The 25,140-nt window shown below is 37.9% G+C and overlaps 1 protein-coding gene across 3 annotated transcripts; it reads left to right on the top strand.

The window, feature by feature from the left end:
• The first annotated feature begins 8 nt into the window (after positions 1 to 8).
• Positions 9 to 23,982, top strand: LOC306861754 (splicing factor 45-like). 3 transcript variants are annotated; one of them, XM_079404216.1, is made up of 13 exons: positions 9 to 288; positions 456 to 603; positions 766 to 882; positions 1,155 to 1,321; positions 3,278 to 3,390; positions 3,571 to 3,621; positions 3,716 to 3,842; positions 6,029 to 6,180; positions 6,361 to 6,408; positions 8,283 to 8,359; positions 18,822 to 18,920; positions 19,023 to 19,095; positions 23,307 to 23,982. In XM_079404216.1, the coding sequence occupies exons 2-13, from the start codon at positions 481 to 483 to the stop codon at positions 23,408 to 23,410; spliced, it is 1,251 nt and encodes a 416-aa protein (XP_079260342.1). In that variant the 5' UTR covers positions 9 to 288; positions 456 to 480; the 3' UTR covers positions 23,411 to 23,982. The 3 variants fall into 3 exon arrangements, with proteins under 3 accessions (XP_079260342.1, XP_079260340.1, XP_079260341.1); XM_079404214.1 differs by having other exon boundaries at positions 9 to 91; XM_079404215.1 differs by having other exon boundaries at positions 17 to 143.
• Positions 23,983 to 25,140: the final 1,158 nt, after the last annotated feature.

Here is a 25,140-nt window from a genome sequence, read left to right on the forward strand (position 1 = left end):
GCGCGTTTGGCCAGTTGATGATGTCATCCGTCCGCGACATGTTATGCTAACCGACCGTGCTAAACGAGTAGAGGATTTATTTTCTTTAAAGGTGTGTATTTAACTTTATATATTTGCCAGTTAAAGTGGATTAGTGATTTAAGGTTAGACAATAGCCATTTAGTCTATTTATATGGGACAGTAGTCGCTGTAAGCCGCATGGCAGTGAATGCTAAATATATAAATAATTATTTACTGTAAAAACAATCGTGTATTGTTTTTTTTTAATAATTCAAATTCTAGCTGCAGGTTAATTTATTTTGTGATTTTATGTTTATAATGTACACACACGCCTAATTTATTTATTTAGGGAATACGCTAGCTTATGTTACATAACACACCGAAGTTTTGAATGTTTAAACGTGTATATATTTAATCATATGCATGTAAGTATGTTTCATGTGTGTGTATTTCAGAGTTGTTGGTTGTGAAGGAGGTAAAATGTCTTTATATGATGATTTGGGGGTCGCAACAAGCGACACTAAAACGGAAGGGTGGTCTAAAAACTTCAAACTGCTTCAGTCTCAACTTAAAGTGAAGAAAGCTGCATTGACACAAGCAAAGGTGGGTCAGTGTTTATGTGATATGATAATACAATCCACAGGAAATTACTACAGAACTTTATATTTATAACTTAAGAGTACACGTATCTGAATGAGTGAACTATTGTGACATGTTAAGTCAAAAGGTTTGAGAACCAATAAATGAGTCTGACATCTTTTGTAGACTCAGAAGATGAGACAGTCCAATGTTCTCGCTCCGGTTATTGATCTGAAGAGAGGAAGTGCTGTAGATGACAGACAGATCTCTGATACACCTCCACACATTGCAGCAGGAATGAAGGTAAACAGTATGTATATTACTGGCTGATTATTGGTATCAAGGGCTGCACAATTTTGATTTATTTATTTAAATATACTGCAGCCCTATTGCCATCTCTTAGTAGAAAGTTTATTATTCTCTTAAAATGCTGGCATCGCAATGTTTGGCCTGTAAAATCCCCAAACCCTCCACCCAGTAAAATATTACAATAAAAGTTAATGAGGCTTTCACACTAAGTGGTTCATTAACTTGCTGGTTCATGCATTTTCTTTGACTGTGTGTGGCTATTTTAGGACTCGACATCAGTTGGGTTTTCATCCGGAGATGTGCTGATTCCTTTGGCTGATGAGTATGACCCCATGTTTCCCAACGATTATGAGAAAGTGGTGAAGAGACACAGAGAAGAACGACAAAGACAGAGAGAACAGGAGCGACAGAAAGAAATTGAGGAGAGAGAGAAGTACGCATCCAATATTTTTCCATGAATTTGTTCAGAAAATGTTGTCAATATTTGTTATATCTGTTATACGACGCTGCTAAAAAGAACATTATTTAGTGTGTTTGGTGTAATGCAATGTGTTTATGCGGTTTAAGGTTCAAAAAACACATTATTTTCCACGCCCTCTATGCTCTGCCTTTCTGAAAAGCGTCAATTTTTACAAAGCTCATCGTTCTGAGAAGCAAACGCCCCACCATAGGGGCTTTCGCACCGCGTAGTTCTAGGAACTAAGTTCTGGAACTAACCAGTTCCTACAGGACCAATTTCTCCCTCGGGCCATTTTCCTGGTTGCGTTTGCCCCGCCAGCAGGAACTCTGAAGCGGCCGACAGTGATGTCTTTTTGCGTGGCATTAACAAAGTCAACAACCGGTGAATGGAGGATGCGGTGATCAGAGCGGTTTTAGTGGTGTGTCGTGGGTTTCGTGATAACGGAGATGAAATGTAAACACACAATTTACGTGATTGCAGGAGGAAAAAGTTGGGCTAAGAGACTAAATTTCGATGACAACTTGCAATGTTACATATGATCAAAGCTGAGAAAAGAACACAGCACTGCAGACAACAGGTAAATGCGGTTATCGCTGTTTTCCATGTTCGTGGAGTAAATATGTTTACATGGCTTTTTAAAAATGCCGGTGTTTCGCATGCGTTTGGCCAATCAGCGTACATTTACGTCACTGATGGTTCCTAGAACTGTTTTAAACCCTACTCTGGAATAGGAGTTAATATATTTCATCCAAACGGAGTTCCTAGAGCTAAAACCGTTCCTAGTTCCTGCGGTGCGAACACACCAAATAGTGTAATGCGCAGTTCTTTTTGCAGTTGGGTCTGTTTGAGGTCGGATCGTGTTCTCACCACAAACGAGCCGCTCCAGGGTTCGTTTGAAAGCGTGCCGAGACCACCTCTTCAAGGAGGTCTCGGTACCCTTGTTTGGTCCGCTTTTGGTGCATTCTCACCTGCCCAAACGAACCGCACCAAGAGGGAAAACGAACTCTAGTGCGATTCAACCGAACTAAATGAGGCAGGTGTGAAAGCACCCTTAGAGACTACTCTGGCAAATATATAAGATATCAGAATATTTTGTTTAACTATAGTAAATAATACAGCCATGACAATTATTAATTTTGCATAATGTCTACTATGCATACAAGTTTGCATAATGTCTACTATGCATAATCAGTTCTCTTCTGATGTGTATTTTACACACTGTGCTTTGCTGGGTCCAGAATACCTCACTTGTTCACTCATTCTCTGTTTATGGCAAAGATGCACAAATGTTTGCAAAAATTAATCCATTTAGACAGACTTATAGACAGTACTTTTAAATTACGCACAATTATAATTGTTGCATACATTACAACCAAAACAGATAGTTTTTTATGTCTTTTTTAAGTCTCTTATGCACACCAAGGCTGCTGTATTTGTTGGAACAAATTCTGGTAAAAAATGTAATATTGTGAAATGATGTTACAATTATCTTTTGAACTCTCTGTTCATCAAAGAATCCTGAAAAAAAGAAAAAGTAGCACAGTTTCCACAAAAGCTGTTGTTCTTCATTGATAAGATAAGAACATGTATTAGTAATAGAGCACCAATAATAATTGATAACAATTTAGCACCAGATCAGCATATTAGAATGATTTCTGAAGAATCATTGATCAAGTGACACTGAAGATGAAAATTAAGCTTTGCCATCAAGGAATAAATTACATTAAAAAAGGTTCTCATACAAAAGTTATTTTAAATTGTAATAATATTTCACAATATTACTGTTTTACTGTATTTTTGATCAAATAAATGAAGCCTTGGTGTGCTCAAGAGACTTATTTAAAATTTTTTAAATTGTCTTAATTATTCCAAACTTATTACATGTAGTGTCTGTCTGATCTTGAATTTTGCTTTGTTAAACTGTGTTAGGAAACGTAAAGAGAGACACGAAGGAAGTGGAGCGCCAAGCGGATTTTCACGTTTCCCAACAGAAGGCGAATCAGATGAGGAGGAGGATTATGAGAGAGAAAAGAGGAAGAGGAGTGAGCGCCCTTTGAATCATTTCTTTATTTCTCATTTCTGTCTTTCGTTCTCACTTCCCTATATTTTGTCAGTATATAATAACACTTGTGATTGAATCCAAGATGTTAATGCCAGGTCTAAGTAGGGCAATTGATATGAGCATCAGTGTTGTTGTAAGATATTGTTTGTACGGCACACAGGCATAGTTGGAGCTACCATCGCCCCTCCAACATCACTAGTGGAGCGAGACTGTATGTAAATTTCACTGACTTTTAAAAATCTGTCATTTTCCAAGGCTAATTTGTGAGTAAATAACTTAAAACTATGTGTTGTTTGTCATGACAGCAACATATTCATATGATGAAGATGGTCGGCAGAGGTCGAAAGCAGCAATCCCACCACCCATTTTTGATGACTCTGATAGACCACGATCCCCCCCGGGACCAACTAATTCCTTCCTGGCCAACATGGGGTAAGAGAGCTATTCCAAATGACAAACCTACACTCATAAATAATACATTGTTTATAGATACAGAATGTTGTTATTAGCTGAATGGTGTTAAAGGGATAGTTCACCCAAAAATTTTAATTTGATGTTTATCTGCTTACCCCAAGGGTATCCAAGATGTAGATTTTGTTTTGTAAGTAGAATACAATCGAAGATTTTTAACTCAAACCGTTGTAGTCTGTCAGTCATATTAATGGCAGTCAATGGGACTTGTGGCTTTAAGAGAAAACAAACATACACAGACAAAACCAAATTAAACCCTGCGGCTCCTGATGATACACTGAGGTCTACAGACAGGAAACGATCGGTCTGGGCCAGAAACTGAACAGTATTTATATCGTTTTTACTTCTGATGCACCGCACTGTCTAACTGAACCCAACTCAATCAAATGCATCTTATACTAGATAAATAATATATACACGATATATATAAACTGGCTGAAATGTTTTGAAATCACTTTTTGAAAAAATCCAGTCTCTCACTCTGCCTGTGTCAATTTGAGTCTTGAATTTAAGATTTAATTCCCTGCTGCCAAGATGCTCCTCTGTCGGTCACGGATTATGGAAAGTGAAACTTAAATCTATAGGGGTGGCTGGATTTATTCACGCACGTTAAAATATTTATTTAAAGCTTCCTTCTTATTTACAGCATTATCTTAATAGGCTGTATATTAACTTATTGGGAGAAAACTGGTAGTTCTATGTGAAATCAGACATTTCAGCACCCCCATATGGCCAAAATGTCATGCTCATAACACCCCGCGAATATTCGACTGTGAGATTGGAAGTCGAATCAGGCTCCTCCTATCCAAGCATCGAATCGCCGACTATTCGGGGTCACCCCTAAGACTGATGAAAAAATGTTGAATCCAATGTGCACTTGGATGTAACCACAAACCATTTCGGGGAAGTCGTGGCCTAATGGTTAGAGAGTCGGACTAGTAATCGAAAGGTTGCGAGTTCGAGCCCCCGGCCGGCAGGGATTGTAGGTGGGGGGAGGGAATGTCCAGCGCTCTCTCCACCCTCAATACCACGACTGAGGTGCCCTTGAGCAAGGCACCGAACCCCCAACTGCTCCCCGGGCGCTGCAGCATGGCTGCCCACTGCTCCGGGTGTGTGTTCATGGTGTGTGTGTGTGTGTGTGGATTTGTTCACTACTCACTGCTGTGTGTGTGCACTTGGATGGGTTAAACGCAGAGCACCAATTTCGAGTATGGGTCACCATACTTGACAATACGTCACGACTTTACTTTACTTTACTTTTTACCATTTAGATTTAACCAAAACATTTAAGAAAGTTTAGATTTAACTAGTATTCATTCATTTATATAGCTAGCTAAAACATTTAGATTTTTTTTGTACAGTTAATTTAGACTCCAAAATAATTTTTGATTTAACAAAAACAAACAAACAAACAAAAATTACATCTAATAATATTTAGTATAAATAAAGCTTTACGTTTAAACAAGGAATTTAGATTTCCACATAATTTATTTTGAAGACTTTTGGGTCACACTTTTGTTTGGGGACCATTTCTAACTATTAACTACGACTTTTGCCTGAAGTCCTAATTTGCTGCTTATTAATAGTTAGTAAGGTAGTTGTTAAATTTAGGTATAGTGTAGGATTATGGGATTTAAAATATGGTCATGCAGAATAATGCATTAATATGTGCTTTATAAGTACTAATAAACAGCCAATATGCTAATAATATGCATGCTAATTAGCAACTAGTTATTATAGTGAGAATTGGATGGAAAAGTATTACCAAATTTCTATGTAAATCTACACAAATATTTGAAATTTAACTAAAGGATTTAGGTTTAACCAGAAAGTCTTAATTTAATACAATAATTTTTTACAGTAAATGTAGATTTTTTTATAATTTAGATTTAACCCAATATTTTTAATCTAACTAAAGGTTTTAAATTAAACCAAAACATTTTGGTTTAACTAAAAGTTATATAATGAAAATTTAAACTATGAATTAACATAAAAATTTATTCATAAGAACTGATTTGAAATATAAAATTTAAACTTGGAGTTTGAAGCATTACATTTGAGTTTGATCAGTTGTGTATTTATATATGATGTGTATTATTTGTCATTAATTTAGCAAAGTCTAATGCTTGTCTGTGTGTGTTTTTCAGTGGTACCGTGGCTCATAAAATCATGCAGAAGTATGGATTCCGAGATGGGCAGGGCCTGGGAAAACACGAGCAGGGGTTGAGCACGGCGCTCTCAGTGGAGAAAACCAGCAAGCGTGGGGGCAAGATTATTATTGGAGACTCAACGGAAAAGAGTGAGATCATACACACACACACACACACACCCACTCACAAGCACACAGCAAATATGTACAAACTTACAGATCCAAAATAAACATCCTTTTGATTTGTTATTTTGTTTGAGTATCATGTTTGTTTTCAACCCCAGGTTTTGTCATTTGCACAACCCATTTGAATGTGTGTGTATGTTTCAGCATCAGGATCCAGTCAGAATGTGGCTGATCCACATGGCTCTAATTCAGGTTTGACTTTATTTATTTCCTGTTTCCCATATCAGTCATTTGCTTATATATTTTTTTTCCATCTTGGTCACCCACATGTGCCCTATTAGTCATTAGAAACCAGAAACAACACATAGTTGTGCCCATTATGCAAACAGTGGCAGCCGTACCATCCCTAACATGGGTAAACGGATATTACCTTAAATAGACGTTATTACGAGATGTCCTTTCAAGTTGGCGCTATTTGGTTAAAATTAGGGCTGCAAAACGATTTATCGCAATTAATTGCATTAAAAAAAATGATAAAAGTTTATGTTTACATACTATATGTGTGTGTACTGTGAATATTTATTATGTATATATAAATACACACGCATGTATTTATACATTTAAGAATTGTTTTTATTTTTATATATTACATATATTTATATATAATATAAATGAAGTATAAATAGATATATATATATATATATATATATATATATATATATATATATATATATATATATATATATATATATATATATATATATACACATGCATGCATACATATATACATATATGTGTTTATTTATATTTATACATGTAAACATAAACTTTTATTTTGAATACGATTAATCGTGATTACTCATTTTGCAGCCCTAGTTAAAATGTTATCTTGATATATTTCTGGCTTTTTACTATATTTAGTCCATGTTGGGCTTTCAGGAAATGAGCGAGCTGGTGCAGATGCAAAGGGGGCTTTTAATCAGGAAGTAAACAAATGTCAAATTCCTCCCTCAGACATCGGACCTATTATTAAACTTTATATATTAAATAAGTAGCAAGAAGAGTGGGATTCATGTACAAATAATAAATTACATGAAATACATCTGGAAATTTCAAACAGATTTTTAATCCCTTTTAAAACTAGATTTGATCAAGTGTTATTTACCAGATGTTGCATAGGTCATACAAGACTGACTCGATGCATGTTTTGAAAGATTCCCCTTTCTGTTTTTATGGGACTGTCCAGCTTTTAATGTATGTAGAAAACTCTTTTATGAAGTGAACTCACTTAAATAATTATTTAGTATAATTTTACCAGAATTTGTTTTAGAATTTTTATCACGTTAATGTAAAAAATCTTCTGTAATATAACTTGTGTTTGTTTGTTTGCTGGTTTTTATTGTATTTGTTATACTTGTATTTTTTCAATTGTTTTTGCCATTAAAATAGCTTAAAATGCTTACATGGAATTAAATAAAAATACTACTATATTTAGTATATGTAGATTATGTATTTGCTTTTCTTTTTTCACATTTAGAACGGTCATTTTGACCAAACAGATATTAAATTCAATTATTAAACTATGGTAAAAATTTCTCATTTGTATGAACCAGAATTACCATACATAGTCATTAACTGTAATGTTTACCTGTAAATACACTATTGTTCAAAAGTTTGGGGCCGGTAAGATTGTATTTATGTATTATTATTATTATTATTAATAACAAACAACTATAATTTTCTTTGCACACTGGGTCCGAAATTCTTGTCTGAAATTTTTGCACGTTAAAAAATAAATATGACCCAACGTTGTGCCAATTACATTTACAAACTGCCTCCGAAACTTTCGTCTGTCATAAAAAATTCAGATCAGGTTCGATTTTTTGCGTTTTCACATCCTTAACAAGCATTTTGATAGGAAAGGATGACGAATACGATAAAACGAAAAAATGCATATACGAAAATTTCGGACTCCGTGTGCAAGGACGTTAATTATTTTTTTTTTTGACAAATAACCATTTTGCTACACCTGTTTTTTACTGTTGTCATCAGTCAAAAGTAGTTTGTGCTTGTAAATGAAGCTGTATGTTGTGATTTTAAATAGAAATGTACTGTCCGTTTTATAGCGGATGCCTCAAAGAAAAACGAGACCAACCCTCTTACAGAGATTCTCAAATGTCCTACAAAAGTGGTGTTGCTGCGGGTAAGCTGTGTTTTACTGTCTAAACTTTGTAACAAGTAGAACTTCATGTCTGTTTTGGAAATGTAAGTGTTTCAAGTTAGCACATTTAAAAACAGCAAGCACGGCTGACCAAAGTGCTGAACAAACAAATACGTAGAACACAGGACAACCCACAGTTTCATAACATAAACTCACAGTGAATTAAAAGCCAAAGAAAAGAAATAGGTTTTACGAGATGAAAAATCAGTTAAAGACTGTGCCAATGTAATATATAGGCTGGAAGGCTGTTCCACAGCCTAGGGCCAGCAACCACAAAGGCTCTATCCCCTCTATGCATTAAACGTGATCTGGGGACAGAGAGAAGTCTTTGATCACCAGACCTCAGATTTCAAGTAGGATTGTATGGATAAAGTTGATCAGATAGATAGCTCGGTGCCAGATTATTTATAGATTTAAAAACAAAGAGAAGAATTTTGAACTCAATTCTAAGATGCACAGGTAACCAATTTAACGATTTTGTGATCAACGAGTAATGTGATTAAATTTACGATGTCCTTTGAGGAATTTAGCAGCGGCGTTTTGTACTAATTGGAGACGAGCGATGGAAGATTTAGAAATGCCAAGATAGAGTTGCAGTAATCCAAGCGAGTTGTAATGAGCGCATGGATCGCAATCTCTAAAGTTTTCACAGAGAGAAAATATTTAATTTTGGAGAGAAGGCGTAGCTGAAATAAAAACGGAACTAATAACCGCATTTATTTGTTTATCAAATTTAAGACTCTGATCCCAGGAAACACCTAGGTTCTTAATACAAGAAGAAGTAAAAGGAGCAAGGGAGTCCAGATCGATACTTCTGCTCCCTGAATTTTCACTACGGCCAAAGACTATAACCTCTTTTTTGATTCATTCAGAAATAAAACATTTTGAGAGAACCACGTTTTCACTTTATCCAGGCATGCAAAAAGAGATTCCAGAGCAGCATGTTTATTTCGTTTCAGGGGTAGATAAATTTGGGTATCATCTGCATAGCAGGGAAATGATACACCACGCTTTCTGAAAATAGAGCCCAAAGGAAGTAAATGCATACTAAGTGTGATTAGTTGCTAGTTGAGAGTTACAGTGGTGTGAAAAAGTGTTGGCCCCCATCCTGATTTTTTTAATTTTTTTGCATGTTTGTCACACTTTAATGTTTCAGATCATCAAACAAATTTAAATATTAATCAAAGATAACACAAGTAAACACAATGCAGTTTTTAAATGAAGGTTTTTTTTTTATGAAGGGAAAACAAAATCCAAACCCACATGGAGTTCAGTTTCTTTAGCCACACTCAGGCCTGATTACTGTCACACCTGTTCGCAATCAAGAAATCACTTAAATAGGACCTGCCTGACAAAGTGAAGTAGACCAAAAGATCCTCAAAAGCATCATGTTGAGATCCAAAGAAATTCAGGAACAAATGAGAAAGAAAGTAATTGAGATCTATCAGTCTGGAAAAGGTCATAAAGCCATTTCTAAAGCTTTGGGACTCCAGCGAACAACAGTGAGAGCCATTATCCACAAATGGAGAAAACATGGAACAGTGGTGAACCTTCCCAGGAGTGACCGGCCGACCAAAATTACCCCAAGAGCGCAGCGACGACTCATCCAAGAGGTCACAAAAGACCCCACAACAACATCTAAAGATCTGCAGGCCTCACTTGCCTCAGTTAAGGTCAGTGTTCATGACTCCACCATAAGAAAGAGACTGGGCAAAAATGGCCTGCATGGCAGAGCTCCAAGACGAAAACCGCTGCTGAGCAAAAAGAACATAAAGACTCGTCTCAGTTTTGCCAGAAAACATTTTGATGATCCCCAAGACTTTTGGGAAAATACTCTGTGGACTGACGAGACAAAAGTTTTTGTATAAGGTGGAAGTTGTGTGTCCCATTACATCTGGCGTAAAAGTAACGCAGCATTTCAGAAAAAGAACATCATACCAACAGTAAAATATGGTGGTGGTAGTGTGATGGTCTGGGGCTGTTTTGCTGCTTCAGGACCTGGAAGACTTGCTGTGATAAATGGAAACATGAATTCAGCCGTCTACCAAACAATCCTGAAGGACAATGGGTCTCATTCACTAATAAGTGCGTACGTTTTTTCGTATTTATACGCACATTTGAACTTCTCACGAAAACTTTCCGCCTAATTCACAACACATGCGTACGCACATGAGCTTGTTCTTAAACTCGTTCTTCTGTTTGTGAATCTGGAGTCTTCTAAAAGAGCGCCCGCGTGCACGAGGTTAGTGATTAGCATAATACACGCCCACACAAGCTCCATATAAGGGCTTTCCGCAAAGCGGCACTAGTCCAAAGACAATTATGGCACCGAAACAAAAGACAAAGAAAAATAACTTTAACGATAATGAATGTGAGGTTTTGCTGTCGGAGGTGGAAGCCAGAAAAAATGTGTTATTTAAAAGCAACTGAACAGCCATTCGTCACTCTCAGCAAACATATCTGTGCGCCAGGGCACCTCCATCGGGGATGTTACGTACCCCGTTTTAAAGTGCTCATAGGGAAGGGGTTAAGCAACATAACAAGGACACGTGAGACCACAGATATCGATCAAACTTTTTATTAACAGATCTAGACGGCTCACGTGCCACTTTCGGCAACAATTAACGTGCATTAAATCATTAATTCAAATAAACACAACACGAAACAACCATAGCAAAAACAAACCAATTAACAGCTCAACCAGAAAACACAAACAACAAACACACCGCTCATCCGAGGCTGACTTGCATTAAGACGGGCACGAAGCTCGCTGGAGACAGCGCTTCGTAAAAGGTGGCTGATCCGCGGGAACAAAGAGCTTCCAAACGAGTGCGAGTCTTGCTCTCAACCAAGCCAGGAAATCACTGTCCTGGCCATGCGCTGGAAACAGGGAGACGCCAACACAATCTCGATTCCCCCTCATATCCAATTCAGCGCTCACTAAACAGGCCACAGGTGTAACAGGGCGGAGCTCAACCTCGAGATGACAGAAAATAACCAGATTTATACAAAGAAAAACACAACAATAAGGACAAAGTAACTTTGACCGTAACACCTCCCCCCTAAAGACAGAAGCAGTTTTTGTTATTTTCCCCTTCAACCTTTTAAAAAGTTTGAGAAACTGGTTCTGAGAAAAACAAAATTAACACCGTGATAAAGCATCCGCCACCACATTTTCAGATCCCTTTTTGTGCCGAATTTCTAAATTGTATGGCTGCACCATTAGTGCCCATCGCATCAAGCGTTGATTGTGATTGTACATTTTGCCCAAAGAAACTAACGGGTTATGGTCAGTATAGACCGTAACAGGAAACATACTGCCCCCTACATACACATCAAAGTGCCTTAATGCCAATAAAAGTGATAAAGTTTCTTTCTCAATGGTCGAATAGTTTAACTGAGAACGGTTAAACTTAGCAGAGAAATAGGAAACTGGATGGAGTAACCCGTCAGCACCCTCCTGTAGAAGGACAGCTCCCCCTCCAACGGCACTAGCGTCAACCTCCAAGTGAAACGCACGGGACACCTCTGGAGCAGAGAGAACAGGAGCACTACAGAGAAGAGATTTGGCAGAAAAAAATGCCTGGTGACAGTCATTAGTCCAATTAAAATCAACTTTCGGACTACACAGTCTTGTCAATGGTGCAACGACACTGGAGAAATTTTTGCAAAAACAACGGTAGTATCCCACCATACCAAGGAACCTACGTAGCTCTCGCCTCGTTGTAGGGATTGGATATTCGAGTACAGCGGCGATCTTTCCGTCCAACAGTCTTACTTGGCCGTTCCCCACCTGTTTCCCCAGGTAAGTAACCGAAGCTTTAGCAAATTCGCACTTTTTAAGATTTAATGTAAGGGACGCAGCGGATAAACGACGGAACACTTCATATAAAGACAGCAAATGCTCATCCCAAGTGGACGAAAAGATGACTACATCATCTAAATAAATGTTACAATTCGGAACATCACCTAGAACTAAAGACATCAAGCGCTGAAATGTCGCGGGTGCGTTCCGTAAACCGAATGCCATACACGTATATTGAAGAAATGAATCTGGTGTAACAAACGCGGATATCTCCGACGCACGCTCTGTTAACGGCACTTGCCAATAGCCTTTTAAAAGGTCCAATTTCGTAATATACTTTGCGGTACCAAGACTATCAATACAATCGTCGATACGCGGCAGAGGGAAAGCATCTGGTACGGTGACGGAATTAACCTTTCTGAAATCAGTGCAGAAACGAAAAGACCCATCGGCCTTTGGCACTAAAACGCAGGGGGAACTCCAAGCACTACTGCTGGGAACCGCAAAACCATTTTCCAGAAGATACGTCACTTCATGCTTCATTGCTTCCCTTTTATTTACTGGACAACGGTAGGCATGTTGTTTAATAGGCAATGTGCTACCGACATTAATATCATGCGTGATAACAGAAGTACCGGAAGGAACGTCGTTGAACAGGTTAGGAAAACTCTTCAACAATTTCTGTATGTCCTGCTGCTGTTCAGTGGACAAATAAGAAAGTTGTGAGGAGAGTGTTAATAAAGCCTCAGAGTTTTTCAAACAACCGCCACTTAAGATTTCCATCGACACATTTAATCCATCATCGATGTCCTGCATAGGCAAAAGATGAGTAAGCAATGAAACGTGCTCTCTTGCTTCAATTGCTGAGTCACATACGGAAACATTAGTAGTCTCCCCCTCATCCATAACATCACGAGATGCATACCGTTTTAGCATGTTTATGTGACATAAGCGAGTTTTTCTTCGCCGTTCTGGAGTATGGATTATATAACCAGTCTCACCTACTTTACTTTGAATCACGTAGGGACCGGAAAATCGCGCAGTGAATGCAGACCCAGGAGCAGGAATTAATACCAGAACTTTCTCTCCTGGCAGAAAGTTACGCCCAACTGCTTTCTGATCATAACAACGTTTCATTTTCGTTTGAGAAAGAGAAAGAGCTTCTTTAGCAAAAGTGCAAGCTTTACGCAACCGTTCGCGAATACGAGAGACTAGATCAATTACATTAGTCTTCTTGGAAAGGCTTGTACAAAGAAGTTCTTCTTTTAACATTTTCAAAGGACCCCGAACATTATGGCCAAAGACCAATTCTGAAGGGCTAAACCCCAGCGAGTCCTGTCGTGCTTCACGCACAGCAAATAACACAAAAGGAACCCCATCGTCCCATTCGTTCTCGGTCTCGATGCAGTATTTACGGAGTACAGATTTCAAAGTTTGATGCCAGCGTTCCAGTGCCCCTTGGGATTCTGGATGATGTGCACTGGACACAACGTGAGAAACTCCTAGCGCTTTTAAAGAACTGCGAAATACTCGAGACATAAAATTTGAACCCCGATCTGTTTGAACAGTTCTTGGTAATCCAAAGGTTGTGAAGAATTTCGTGAGAGCTTTCGTGACAGACTTAGCAGTTATATTCCTTAAAGGAATCGCTTCTGGAAAACGAGTGGACACACACATAATCGTCAACAAATATTGACACCCAGACTTAGCACGAGGGAGTGGTCCTACGCAATCCACCAAAACACGTTCAAAGGGTTCTCCCACAGCAGGTATCGGACAGAGAGGGGCAGGTGGCACCACCTGATTTGGCTTTCCTCCCATCTGACAGACGTGACAGGTCTTACAATACTTGGCAACATCGGTTCTTAACCCTGGCCAAAAGAAGTGCTGGAGCACCCGATTATAGGTTTTATTAATCCCCAGGTGTCCAGACCAAGGATGATCATGAGCCAAGTTTAATACAGACTGTCGGAATTTTGAAGGAACCACAATTTGATGTACCACATCCCACTCATCTGCCTGCTCGGGGCTCAAGATTCTACCCCATTTGCGCATTAACATGGAGTCTTGCCAATAAAAATTGTAATTACGCGGCGTCAGTGAACTTTTTTCAGCACTCACACGATATTTCTCCAAAGTTGGGTCACTTTTCTGCGCATCAATCAAGGCTTTGCGTGAGATTGACATGTTAGTGACAAGATTAAAATTAACAGAAGGATGAGGATTCGATGTAGCCGCATCCACAGATTCTGGAAAAGATTCATTTTCTAAAATATCTGAAAAAATGGAATCGTTAAGACAATGTTCTTGGGAATCACGTTTTGCTCGAGCTCGGGTTGTAACGGCACTACTTGAGAACACATCTGGCAAAGTTTCAACAAGTGCATCAGGCTGCATTTCAGCAACAGGAAGGTTCGTCACTTGTACAGCAGGCAAGACTTTACCGCCGGCAATATCATTCCCCATAATGAAATCTACTCCCTTCACAGGTAAAGATGGACGAACTGCAACCTCAAAACATCCAGATACCAATTCGGAAGTTACCCATACCCGATGAAGAGGAACGGTTATGTACCCCATTTCAATACCCTGCACAATAGTGCTGGTTTCGCACGCAGAGTCCCCACAAAAATCCAAAGTGCTCGCTAAAATAAAAGACTGCGAGCCTCCAGTGTCACGTAAAATTCGAACAGGTTTTCTACCATTATTTCCATTAGTCAATGAAACACATCCATTGAACACAAAAGGCTGAAAACACGAATCAGGTGCAGAGAGAGTAAAAGGCGAAGGTAATGTTTGTACTAAAACGGAACCTCGAGCCTGAACAGACAATGATTCTTGTCGCTCTTGTTTTCGTTTCAGACAACGACATTCTGCCACCACATGCCCAATTTTATGACAATAGGAACACTCCTTACGCGATTTTAGAGTGGAAGGAACCCATTTGGTTTTACAATCGGAGAAACTCTCATTGTCTAACGGTACATTGTCACTCACACGCTTAAACACAGTCTTGTGCAACAACATATACTCATCTGCTAACACAGCAGCTTGTTGCACCATATTGACTTTTTGTTCGTTTAGGTACAACGCAGTACGTTCAGTGACACAGTTTTTAAATTCTTCAATCAACATAAGCTCTCTCAATGAATTAAAGTCCGTAACCTTACACGCTTTTATCCAGCGATCAAACAAAATGCCCTTCTCACGAGCAAACTCGACGTAGGTTTGAGATACTAACTTCTTCGTGTTACGAAAACGTTGCCGGTAATGCTCAGGAACTAATTCATACGCCCGTAAAATGGCAATTTTCACTGCCTCATATTGAACGCTCTCTTCCAGCGAAAGAGACGCACATACTTCTTGTGCCTTACCTGTCAGTTTACATTGCAACATTAAAGCCCAAACCTCATTTGGCCACTTCAAAGCGCTCGCAATACGTTCAAAAGCTTGAAAATACGCTTCAATTTCTTTTTCACGGAAAACTGGAACAAGAGCGATATTTTTGGCCACATCAAAATGAGTTAACGGCACCACTACAGACTCGGTCTCATTACCAGCCGACACAGAATTACTAGAAACAATAGTCGAATTTGACGGTGCAGCAGCGGTCTCGGAGCCACCATTCAAATTAACAGAGGTTTTAGAAATCAATTGTTCAGGTGGATCACGAGCAGTTTGTAACTCCAACTGCCTCAATCGCACTTTTGTTTCAGCATCAATTCGGTATTTTTCGATCTGGTGTTTCAACTCGTCTTGTCTTGCTTGAGCACGGTCTTGAGTCTCTAATTGTAACCGAGCTAACCGGAGCTTTAAACGCCAATCGGTACGGAGCTCAGGCGATGCCTCCGAAGAAAGTGAAACAGGCTCAAACTTAGGCATAGAAAAAGGTGGACCTACCTCCCCACCAGGTACAGTAACTGGAGTAACTTGATCACCGACAGATCCTCGTGAAGGTGAACTTCCCGCAAAGTCAACAGCTAGTTCAGCTGCCGGCGTAGAAACAGCATCCATAGCAGAAAATACTCCTTTGTCAATCAAAGCAGACATTAAACAAACCTTTATCTCGGCTTTACGTTGTGTTTTAGAAATCAAAATTTCATAGTGTTGAGCAATCAGAACTAAATCATTTTTCCGACATACCTCTAACCCCTCAACACTAGGTTGATCTATAAACTGATTTAAATCAAATGTTGCCATAATAAAACAGAACAAGGAGTAAATAAAAAACGAAAAAGATCCACACACACTCCGGTCCTACCTACCTACCCAGAAAACTAACTACATCTAGCTAGTCTTCAGAGGGTACCGATTGAGAGATTACTCTCTCCCCCGGAATACCTCCAAACACAACAAACTAAAATAATAAACGAAAACAATAAACAGCAAACCGTAGTCAGAGCTGGCGCTAAGCACAGCCCTGCCGGCTTACTCTAACTAACCGGAGAATGCGTTGGCCATCCCAAATTTGCTTACAACGTAACAAATAAATTACAACGAATTCTCGGGAAACAACAATAACTAAACATTACAATAAAGTTATTGTAATCTCGGACGAGCCCCCATTTATGTTACGTACCCCGTTTTAAAGTGCTCATAGGGAAGGGGTTAAGCAACATAACAAGGACACGTGAGACCACAGATATCGATCAAACTTTTTATTAACAGATCTAGACGGCTCACGTGCCACTTTCGGCAACAATTAACGTGCATTAAATCATTAATTCAAATAAACACAACACGAAACAACCATAGCAAAAACAAACCAATTAACAGCTCAACCAGAAAACACAAACAACAAACACACCGCTCATCCGAGGCTGACTTGCATTAAGACGGGCACGAAGCTCGCTGGAGACAGCGCTTCGTAAAAGGTGGCTGATCCGCGGGAACAAAGAGCTTCCAAACGAGTGCGAGTCTTGCTCTCAACCAAGCCAGGAAATCACTGTCCTGGCCATGCGCTGGAAACAGGGAGACGCCAACACAATCTCGATTCCCCCTCATATCCAATTCAGCGCTCACTAAACAGGCCACAGGTGTAACAGGGCGGAGCTCAACCTCGAGATGACAGAAAATAACCAGATTTATACAAAGAAAAACACAACAATAAGGACAAAGTAACTTTGACCGTAACAGGGAGGCATTTACATTTCTAGGGGGGGCACAAATCACGTTGTGTGTGTGTGTGGGGGGGGGGGTCGTGAACAGCGTGCAGTTGCTGACGCTCGCTAAAGCGTGCAATCTCTTTCTTATGTGCGCTGTTTTATCGGTACTTGCGCTTTCAAAATCGATCGCGTTCAGCAAGGAGGGGAGAGGATGGAAAGTGGGGAGGCACAGTAACTCATTTGGGGGGGCACGGCCCTGCTGTGCACTCTCTAAAGATGCGCTCTCTCCTTAGAGCACGTGCCGCAATGTCTTCAAGCAGCACCAAGTGTGCCATGCCTCCAAACACAAGGTGAGAAACAATAATCACCGTTTATATAAGGATAGATCAGGTGATTTGTTGTTTGGACATAATTATATATATATTATTATATATATAATTCGACCTCTATACTTTATTATCAATTTTAACGTCTAGTTACTTTTCACCCACCCTGTACATAACATATCTAATTATATGTGGGGTTCTTTATACATGCTTATAAGGCCCTGGGCGTACATTATTATTGCGTACGTGTGGTATAAGTTGTTCTTGAATTTTTTCGTACATTTAGAATAAATTTTACTACGAAAGTTTTTGATGAATCATGATTTATTCGTGAAAATGTCCGTACGCACATTTCACGCAAAACTTTGTGCGTACGCATGTTTAGTGAATGAGACCCATTGTCCGGCCATCTGTTCGTGACCTCAAGCTGAAGTGAACTTGGGTTCTGCATCAGGACAATGATCCAAAACACACCAGCAAATCCACCTCTGGATAGCTGAAGAAAAACAAAATGAAGACTTTGGAGTGGCCTTAGTCAAAGTCCTGAGCTGAATCCTATTGAGATGCTGTGGTATGACCTTAAAAAGGCGGTTCATGCTCAAACCCTCCAATGTGCTGAATTACAACAATTCTGCCAAGATGAATGGGCCAAAATTCCTCCACAGCGCTGTAACAGACTCATTGCAAGTTATCGCAAACGCTTGATTGCAGTTGTTGCTGCTAAGGGTGGCCCAACCAGTTATTAGGTTTAGGGGGTAAGCACTTTTTCACACAGGGCCATATTGGTTTGGATTTTGTTTTCCCTTCATAATAAAAACCTTCATTCAAAAACTGCATGTTGTGTTTACTTGTGTTATCTTTGATTAATATTTAAATTTGTTTGATGATCTGAAACATTAAAGTGTGACAAACATGCAAAAAAAAAAAAAAGTCAGGCAGGGGGCCAAAACTTTTTTCACACCACTGTATGTTGTTATGTGCACCCATTTCAGATGAAACATTAGCACTAAAGCAGAATTTCCAATTAAGTTCTCAATTTATTGCACTTGCTTTGAAAATAATAGTAAAAAAGCATAGAAATGTATTACAGGGCAACTTTCAGTGCTGTGATATTACATGTGATAATCAGGATTTTAGTCTAGTTAGTCAATTTAGTTTAAACCATTTGTCGAGATTCATCTGCACATAAAAACTGTCTGTGTGTGTAGAACATGGTAGGAAGGGGAGAAGTGGACGAAGACCTGGAAGCTGAGACTAAAGAAGAGTGTGAGAAATATGGCAAAGTCATCAAGTGTGTCATCTTTGAGGTGAGCATTATGTTAAGCGTGTCTCGCATGCTGCTAAAAGCAGCAGATGTCATTCATCTCTGTCGTTGACATGAAACCTGTGTGTCTGGCTTGTGTTTTCAGATCGCTGTTGTTTCTGACGATGAGGCCGTCCGGATTTTCCTGGAGTTCGAACGAGTCGAATCAGCCATTAAAGGTGAGTGGTTTAAGGACAAACTTAAAGAGTGTGTGTGCAGGTGGTCTTTATTTCAAGTGCCCCAGATCTTACTTAATAAAGCAGGTAAGTGTGTGAAGGCTGTCCCATAGGGGTTACATCACCTGGCTGGTTACATCACTTCCTCAAGGGATAACAGACCAAACCAGTTTTCGCGCACTCACTTTCAAACACTGACCGAAATATTAACCGGGCTGGATATTAACTCATCCTTCAAAGCATTTTTATCCTCTACAAGGGTAACATATTAGATTAATAATAATCTTTGTGTGATGCGTCATGTTATGTTGCTTTGCGAAATATATAGAATTGTTTTCCTAATTATTATTCCTGAAAAAGAACAAGACAAATGTACTTGAAATTGAATTAACATAATCATGTATCTGGAACAGTTCATACATAGGACTGAAAATTTGACACACTTTGAGTTCCTTTGGGATAAAATAAAGTTAAACTCACTTTTTATTAAATAACAACAGAGCTAAACTGCCCCATTTGGGACTCGGGAGAAGAGTTCATAGTTACAGATACAGTGGCCCAAAAATTATTTGAACACTTTACCCACACTTTAAAATATCTGAATGTCATAGCATTAGATACAAATGGTAAATATATATTTTTAAAAGTTAACATAAGCACACATTTTAACAAATAATAATAATAAAGAGATGAATTCTGCAGCTAAAATTACTCAATTTAAGTCTCCGATTATTTTAGTGTTTTTTTGTTGTTGTTGTTTTTTTTTAAAAAGTAATCTGTTTTTCTCACCAAGGCTGCTGCATTTATTGTAAAAACAATATTGTGAGTAGGGGTGCAACGGATCGTAGATGATCCGTACGGACCAGACCACGCAGTTCGGCACGCATGTGATTCACGGGTTAACTGTTAAGATTAACCATCATAGAGTGAAAGTTTATTATTTGCACGTGTTTTGTCTTGCCAATTTACCCATTCAAACTATTTTAAACCATTAAGCAAAAGAGAACACGCGTCCTGTTTTTTATTTTTACCGCTGCTACACGCGCAGAGAGAGGCACAATTCAGACTGTGCCGTTCACACAATGATTCCTCTTTCTCTTCTCTTTGAACGGAAACATACACAAAGCAATGTTTTGCATTCTAGTTTTTCATTGCATTTACACAGATAACTACTTCTGACTGGTCCATCTCTGATGATTGTGCCAATGTAGTGTACAATCAGTGATTTTAAAAAAAGAAGCTTTAAATTAAATATCATATTTTTGTTTGATATTGACAGCTGTTTAGGGATACATTACATGTCAAAATGTTGCACTTTATCACATTTTTGTTCCTAAAATCCACCCTTCTGCTGGGATCAGAATAATCCTTTTTTTGGGGGGGGGGTTAAAAGCACCCTAATTTTACTAAAACATTTTGAACAACACAACCCAAGATTGGATTTTGTGATCTAATCCGAATTCAGAATCCTTTGTTTCTTTTGAGCAACCCATTTTCAAGATTTGATCCAATCCAATGGCCAAAATCCACCCCAGCACTTCAATTTAATCTCGTTTCATTTAAATTCTATTCTGGTTGCATACAGAGCCAAAAGTCTGAAAATTGTGTCCGTGTCCAAATATATATGGAGCTAACTGTATATGTTTTTCAGAATTATTTGATGAATAGAAAGTTCAAAAGAACAGCATTTATTTGAAATTTAAATAGTTTGAAACATAAATGTCTCAGCAATTGAATGTGCCCTTGCTGAATAAGTTCTTAAAAGAACTGCTTAAAAGGAAAAAAAACAAAAGAAAAGATAATACAATAAAATACAATTATCATGTTTGCAGTTCTGCAGCTAAAATTACACACTTTAGTCTCCAAATACTGTTTTTGGCCACTGTAAGTGAGGTATTTGGAAAAAAGCAAGCCTGGGGAAAAACACTAAAATGCACACAGGAACACCCGTTTAGCTTCTCAGGGTTGGGCTAGAGCTCTAAGAATGCAAAAAAGCAAACAAATGCATTTCATAATAGTTCATTAGGAAGGCTTTTGTTAGTGGTTTGTTTAGATTGGCTTTTTAGAGGAGCTGAGTGTTGCCATGCCACCAAGGCTATTTTTGATCATAGATCATTATTAAAAACTTGTAACAACACTGGTGAGGTCATGTGGGGAAAAGCCCAACATTTTCTGTAGGGGATATTTTTAATGATGTATTTAAGGAAGTGTCTTGAGACCTTACGTGTTTTTTCTTCTTCCCATTCCACTGCTCGTGACTCATGTTTTTCAAAGCTGTGTGAATGGCCCGAAACTGATCAGAAATCATTCATATTTGGTGCTCAAGTAATATTTATTCATTGTCAATGTTAAAAACAATTGAGCTGCTTAATATTTATTATGAAGCTATGCATCAGGGTTCTTTGATGAATAGAAGATTCAAAAGAAAAGCTTATAAAAAAAATAGAAATCTTTGTAACATATACTGTTGAAGTCAAGTCAAAACCTTGCTGAATCTGCACAGTGAATTATTTTGCCAATATAAGAGGGATCATGCAAAATGCATGTTATTGTTTTAGTACTGACCTGAATAAGACATTTCACATAAGAGACATTTACATAGTCCACAGGAGAAAATAATAGTTAAATTTATAAAAATGACCCTGTTCAAAAGTTTACATATCCTTGAATCTTAATACGGTGTTGTTACCTGAATGATCCACAGCTGTGTTTTTTTTTTTTGTTTTTTTTTGGATGATCCCTCTTATTTTGGTAAAATAATTAATAATTAACATATTGCAGATTCTGAAAGGTGAAAGGTGTATTATTGTAATATGTTGTACCATTATATTGTTATATTACATTGTAACACACACACATATATATATACACATATACATATATATATATACATATATATATATATATATATATATATATATATATATATATATGTGTGTGTGTGTATACATATATATATATATATATATATATATATATATATATATATATATATATATATATATATATATATATATATATATATATATATATATATACACATTTGCTCGTGCAAATTGTAGCCTCTTTTTCCTATTTGTAGTGGAGATGAGTGGTACCCGGTGGGGTCTTCTGCTGTTGTAGCCCATCCGCCTCAAGGTTGTGCGTGTTGTGGCTTCACAAATGCTTTGCTGCATACCTCGGTTGTAACGAGTGGTTATTTCAGTCAAAGTTGCTCTTCTATCAGCTTGAATCAGTTGGCCCATTCTCCTCTGACCTCTAGCATCAACAAGGCATTTTTGCCCACAGGACTGCCGCATACTGGATGTTTTTCCCTTTTCACACCATTCTTTGTAAACCCTAGAAATGGTTGTGCGTGAAAATCCCAGTAACTGAGCAGATTGTGAAATACTCAGACCGGCCCGTCTGGCACCAACAACCATGCCACGCTCAAAATTGCTTAAATCACCTTTCTTTCCCATTCTGACATTCAGTTTGGAGTTCAGGAGATTGTCTTGACCAGGACCACACCCCTAAATGCATTGAAGCAACTGCCATGTGATTGGTTGATTAGATAATTGCATTAATGAGAAATTGAACAGGTGTTCCTAATAATCCTTTAGGTGAGTGTATATATGATGTATATGTGTGTGTGTGTATATATGTATGTGTGTGTATGCATATATACATAAATTATAGTGTTGTGTGCTTGAAGTAGTAATTGAAAACAGTTTTTTCTCCTTCTACTTCAAATAATCAAAATCATTTGCCTGTAACACAAGAAATTTTACTGCAAAGACACAGAATAGGAAATGAGGTAATATCCTGACAACTTCTATATTTAAACAAAGATCTGTATTTTATTTTGAGGCCGTGCCCTAAGTGACTGTGTAATGTTTTAGGACAGTGCCATCAACTGGTCATAAGTTATAAATTATTGTAAATTTATTCATAGCCTTTGAACTTCTGGTCCTGAAGTCACAGACCGTAACTTATGTCCAAATATTTCTGTCCCACTTTACTGTGTGCAATTTGTGCTCATAGTCTCATAATTACAACTTCATTGGAAATTGTATTATTTTGCAATTGTACATTTTATGTATTATTTTATATATTAAATAACATTTCATATATTTTTTCCCTGAGCCAATGTAATAGTATCTTTATAATTTAACTTGATCTATTAGTATTTTTAAATGTAAACATAACTGTGCTGTTGTTTTTGTCGTCCTCAGCTGTGGTGGATCTGAATGGGCGGTACTTTGGAGGTCGCGTGGTGAAGGCCTGTTTTTATAACTTGGATAGGTTTCGAGTTTTAGACCTGGGAGATCAGGTTTGAGTGGGAGATCCAGACCTGCACGACCAGGGAAGAATAAACACCAGGAGGAAGTAATTTGTCTTTCTGTAAATAGCATTAGTAATTTTATACACCCTTGTAAAACATTAGCTTGTGTGCCCCTTTCCGCAATACGTTTTGTAATGATTTCATTTGCTCTTTTGTAAATTGCTTTAGTCTCTCTCACACGTCACAGTTAAAAATACCCTTTTGTCCTTGTGATTAAGATGTGATGTAGAACCCAGAAATAAAAATGCTTTTGGGAGAATAACTTTTAGGTTTGGTTCTGTTTTAAAGGAAAAAGTGATGATGATGATGATGATGGTGGTAATAAATGAGTCCTGGTTCATGATTTATATAATCAGACATACAAGTCCCTGTGCGACTCTAGAAAGTAGGAAACCTACATTCTTCTGTTGTGACATAACAGCGACTCCCATGAGCCCTCACTCTCTGATCCACACACTATTGATAGACTTAAAGAATTATACTTTTTCATAATGTGTGTCTTGACCTGAGCAGAAATTGGGTTTGGCATGTTACTCAATAAAAGGTTGACTTCATTACAAGTACGCATATCTGCAGGATACCTTATATGCCTATGAATTAATCCCCTAAATAATATTTTGTGTTTTACCAGTTACCTATGCATTTTAGGTGTATGATGGTTTATGTTCATGTGAAATGTGTGCGGGTATGTGTTAGACTGGGTCAATGATGGTGCGATGTTCTGGTTTGGTGTGAAAACGCACTTACGCAAGACGAAGGTGCTGGGGAATAAAGTAAAGAATAGACTGAACTCCATGAGGATTCATTTAAACAGAACAGATCCTCATCAAATGATTCTTATATGAACAGAGCATCTGAAATATGGTAGAAAGGGGTTGAGCTGTTCAGGTCACGAGTTCAGCGCTGGGTATTGAACTGGTACACTGTGTAAAAGTGCCAGATCTATTTATGGCAGCTCGATGGTGATGGCTTTGTTGGGTTTAGTACATTTGTGATTTTCAATTTTTGTGCTATGGACATAAAGGGTACCTTAATTCGTACAGCTTGTTGAAGCAAGATATATTATTTCTGAGCAGTTAGACTGGCACATAATAAAATGTTAAAAAATCCAACTAGACCTTACAAAAATGGTCCCATTTGTATTTATATGAAAATATCAGACTTATATGAAACAAGAAGTTTCACCACTAAACCTACCCCTCAGCATAATTAATGATTAATTTGTAGACCTGGAAATGTCATGTAAATTTTATATATATATATATATATATATATATATATATATATATATATATATATATATAGATATAATTATTATTATTAATTTTTTTTAAGGTAAACCTCTATTACCATTTTTATAACGAATATTATCTTTTTTTTTGTTGTTGAGCCAAGGTGTGTAAAAATATTTTTTAAAATACATTTCCTTAACCCTTAAGGCTGGAAAACAACAATGCTGCAGATTTTAAACCACTAGACATCATAATATTGCTGACTTTGTAAATTGTAAAAGGTTACAGAAAAAACTAAAACGGAGCATTACACTAAACGACTGAGGATCACACAGACTTTCAAGTCATTCTGAACACAACAAACTCACATGTGCGCATCGTTGCCAGAAGATTAAAACCAGGGTTGTTCAAACTCGGTCCTGGAGGGCCGGTGTCCTGCAGAGTTTAGCTCCAACCCTAATTAAACACACCTGAAGCAGCTAATCAAGCTCT

The sequence above is a fragment of the Barbus barbus genome (assembly GCF_936440315.1).
Source record: "Barbus barbus genome assembly, chromosome: 42".
NCBI classification, from domain to species: Eukaryota; Metazoa; Chordata; class Actinopteri; order Cypriniformes; family Cyprinidae; genus Barbus; species Barbus barbus.

What these genes read in the sequence shown, in the direction of transcription:
- LOC306861754 (XM_079404216.1), top strand. Translation starts at nt 481, where the DNA reads ATGTCTTTATATGATGATTTGGGGGTCGCAACAAGCGACACTAAAACG. An exon ending in TGGAGACTCAACGGAAAAGA is followed by an intron (nt 6,181 to 6,360) that starts GTGAGATCATAC and finishes TGTATGTTTCAG; the next exon opens with CATCAGGATCCAGTCAGAAT. An exon ending in CAAAAGTGGTGTTGCTGCGG is followed by an intron (nt 8,360 to 18,821) that starts GTAAGCTGTGTT and finishes CTGTGTGTGTAG; the next exon opens with AACATGGTAGGAAGGGGAGA.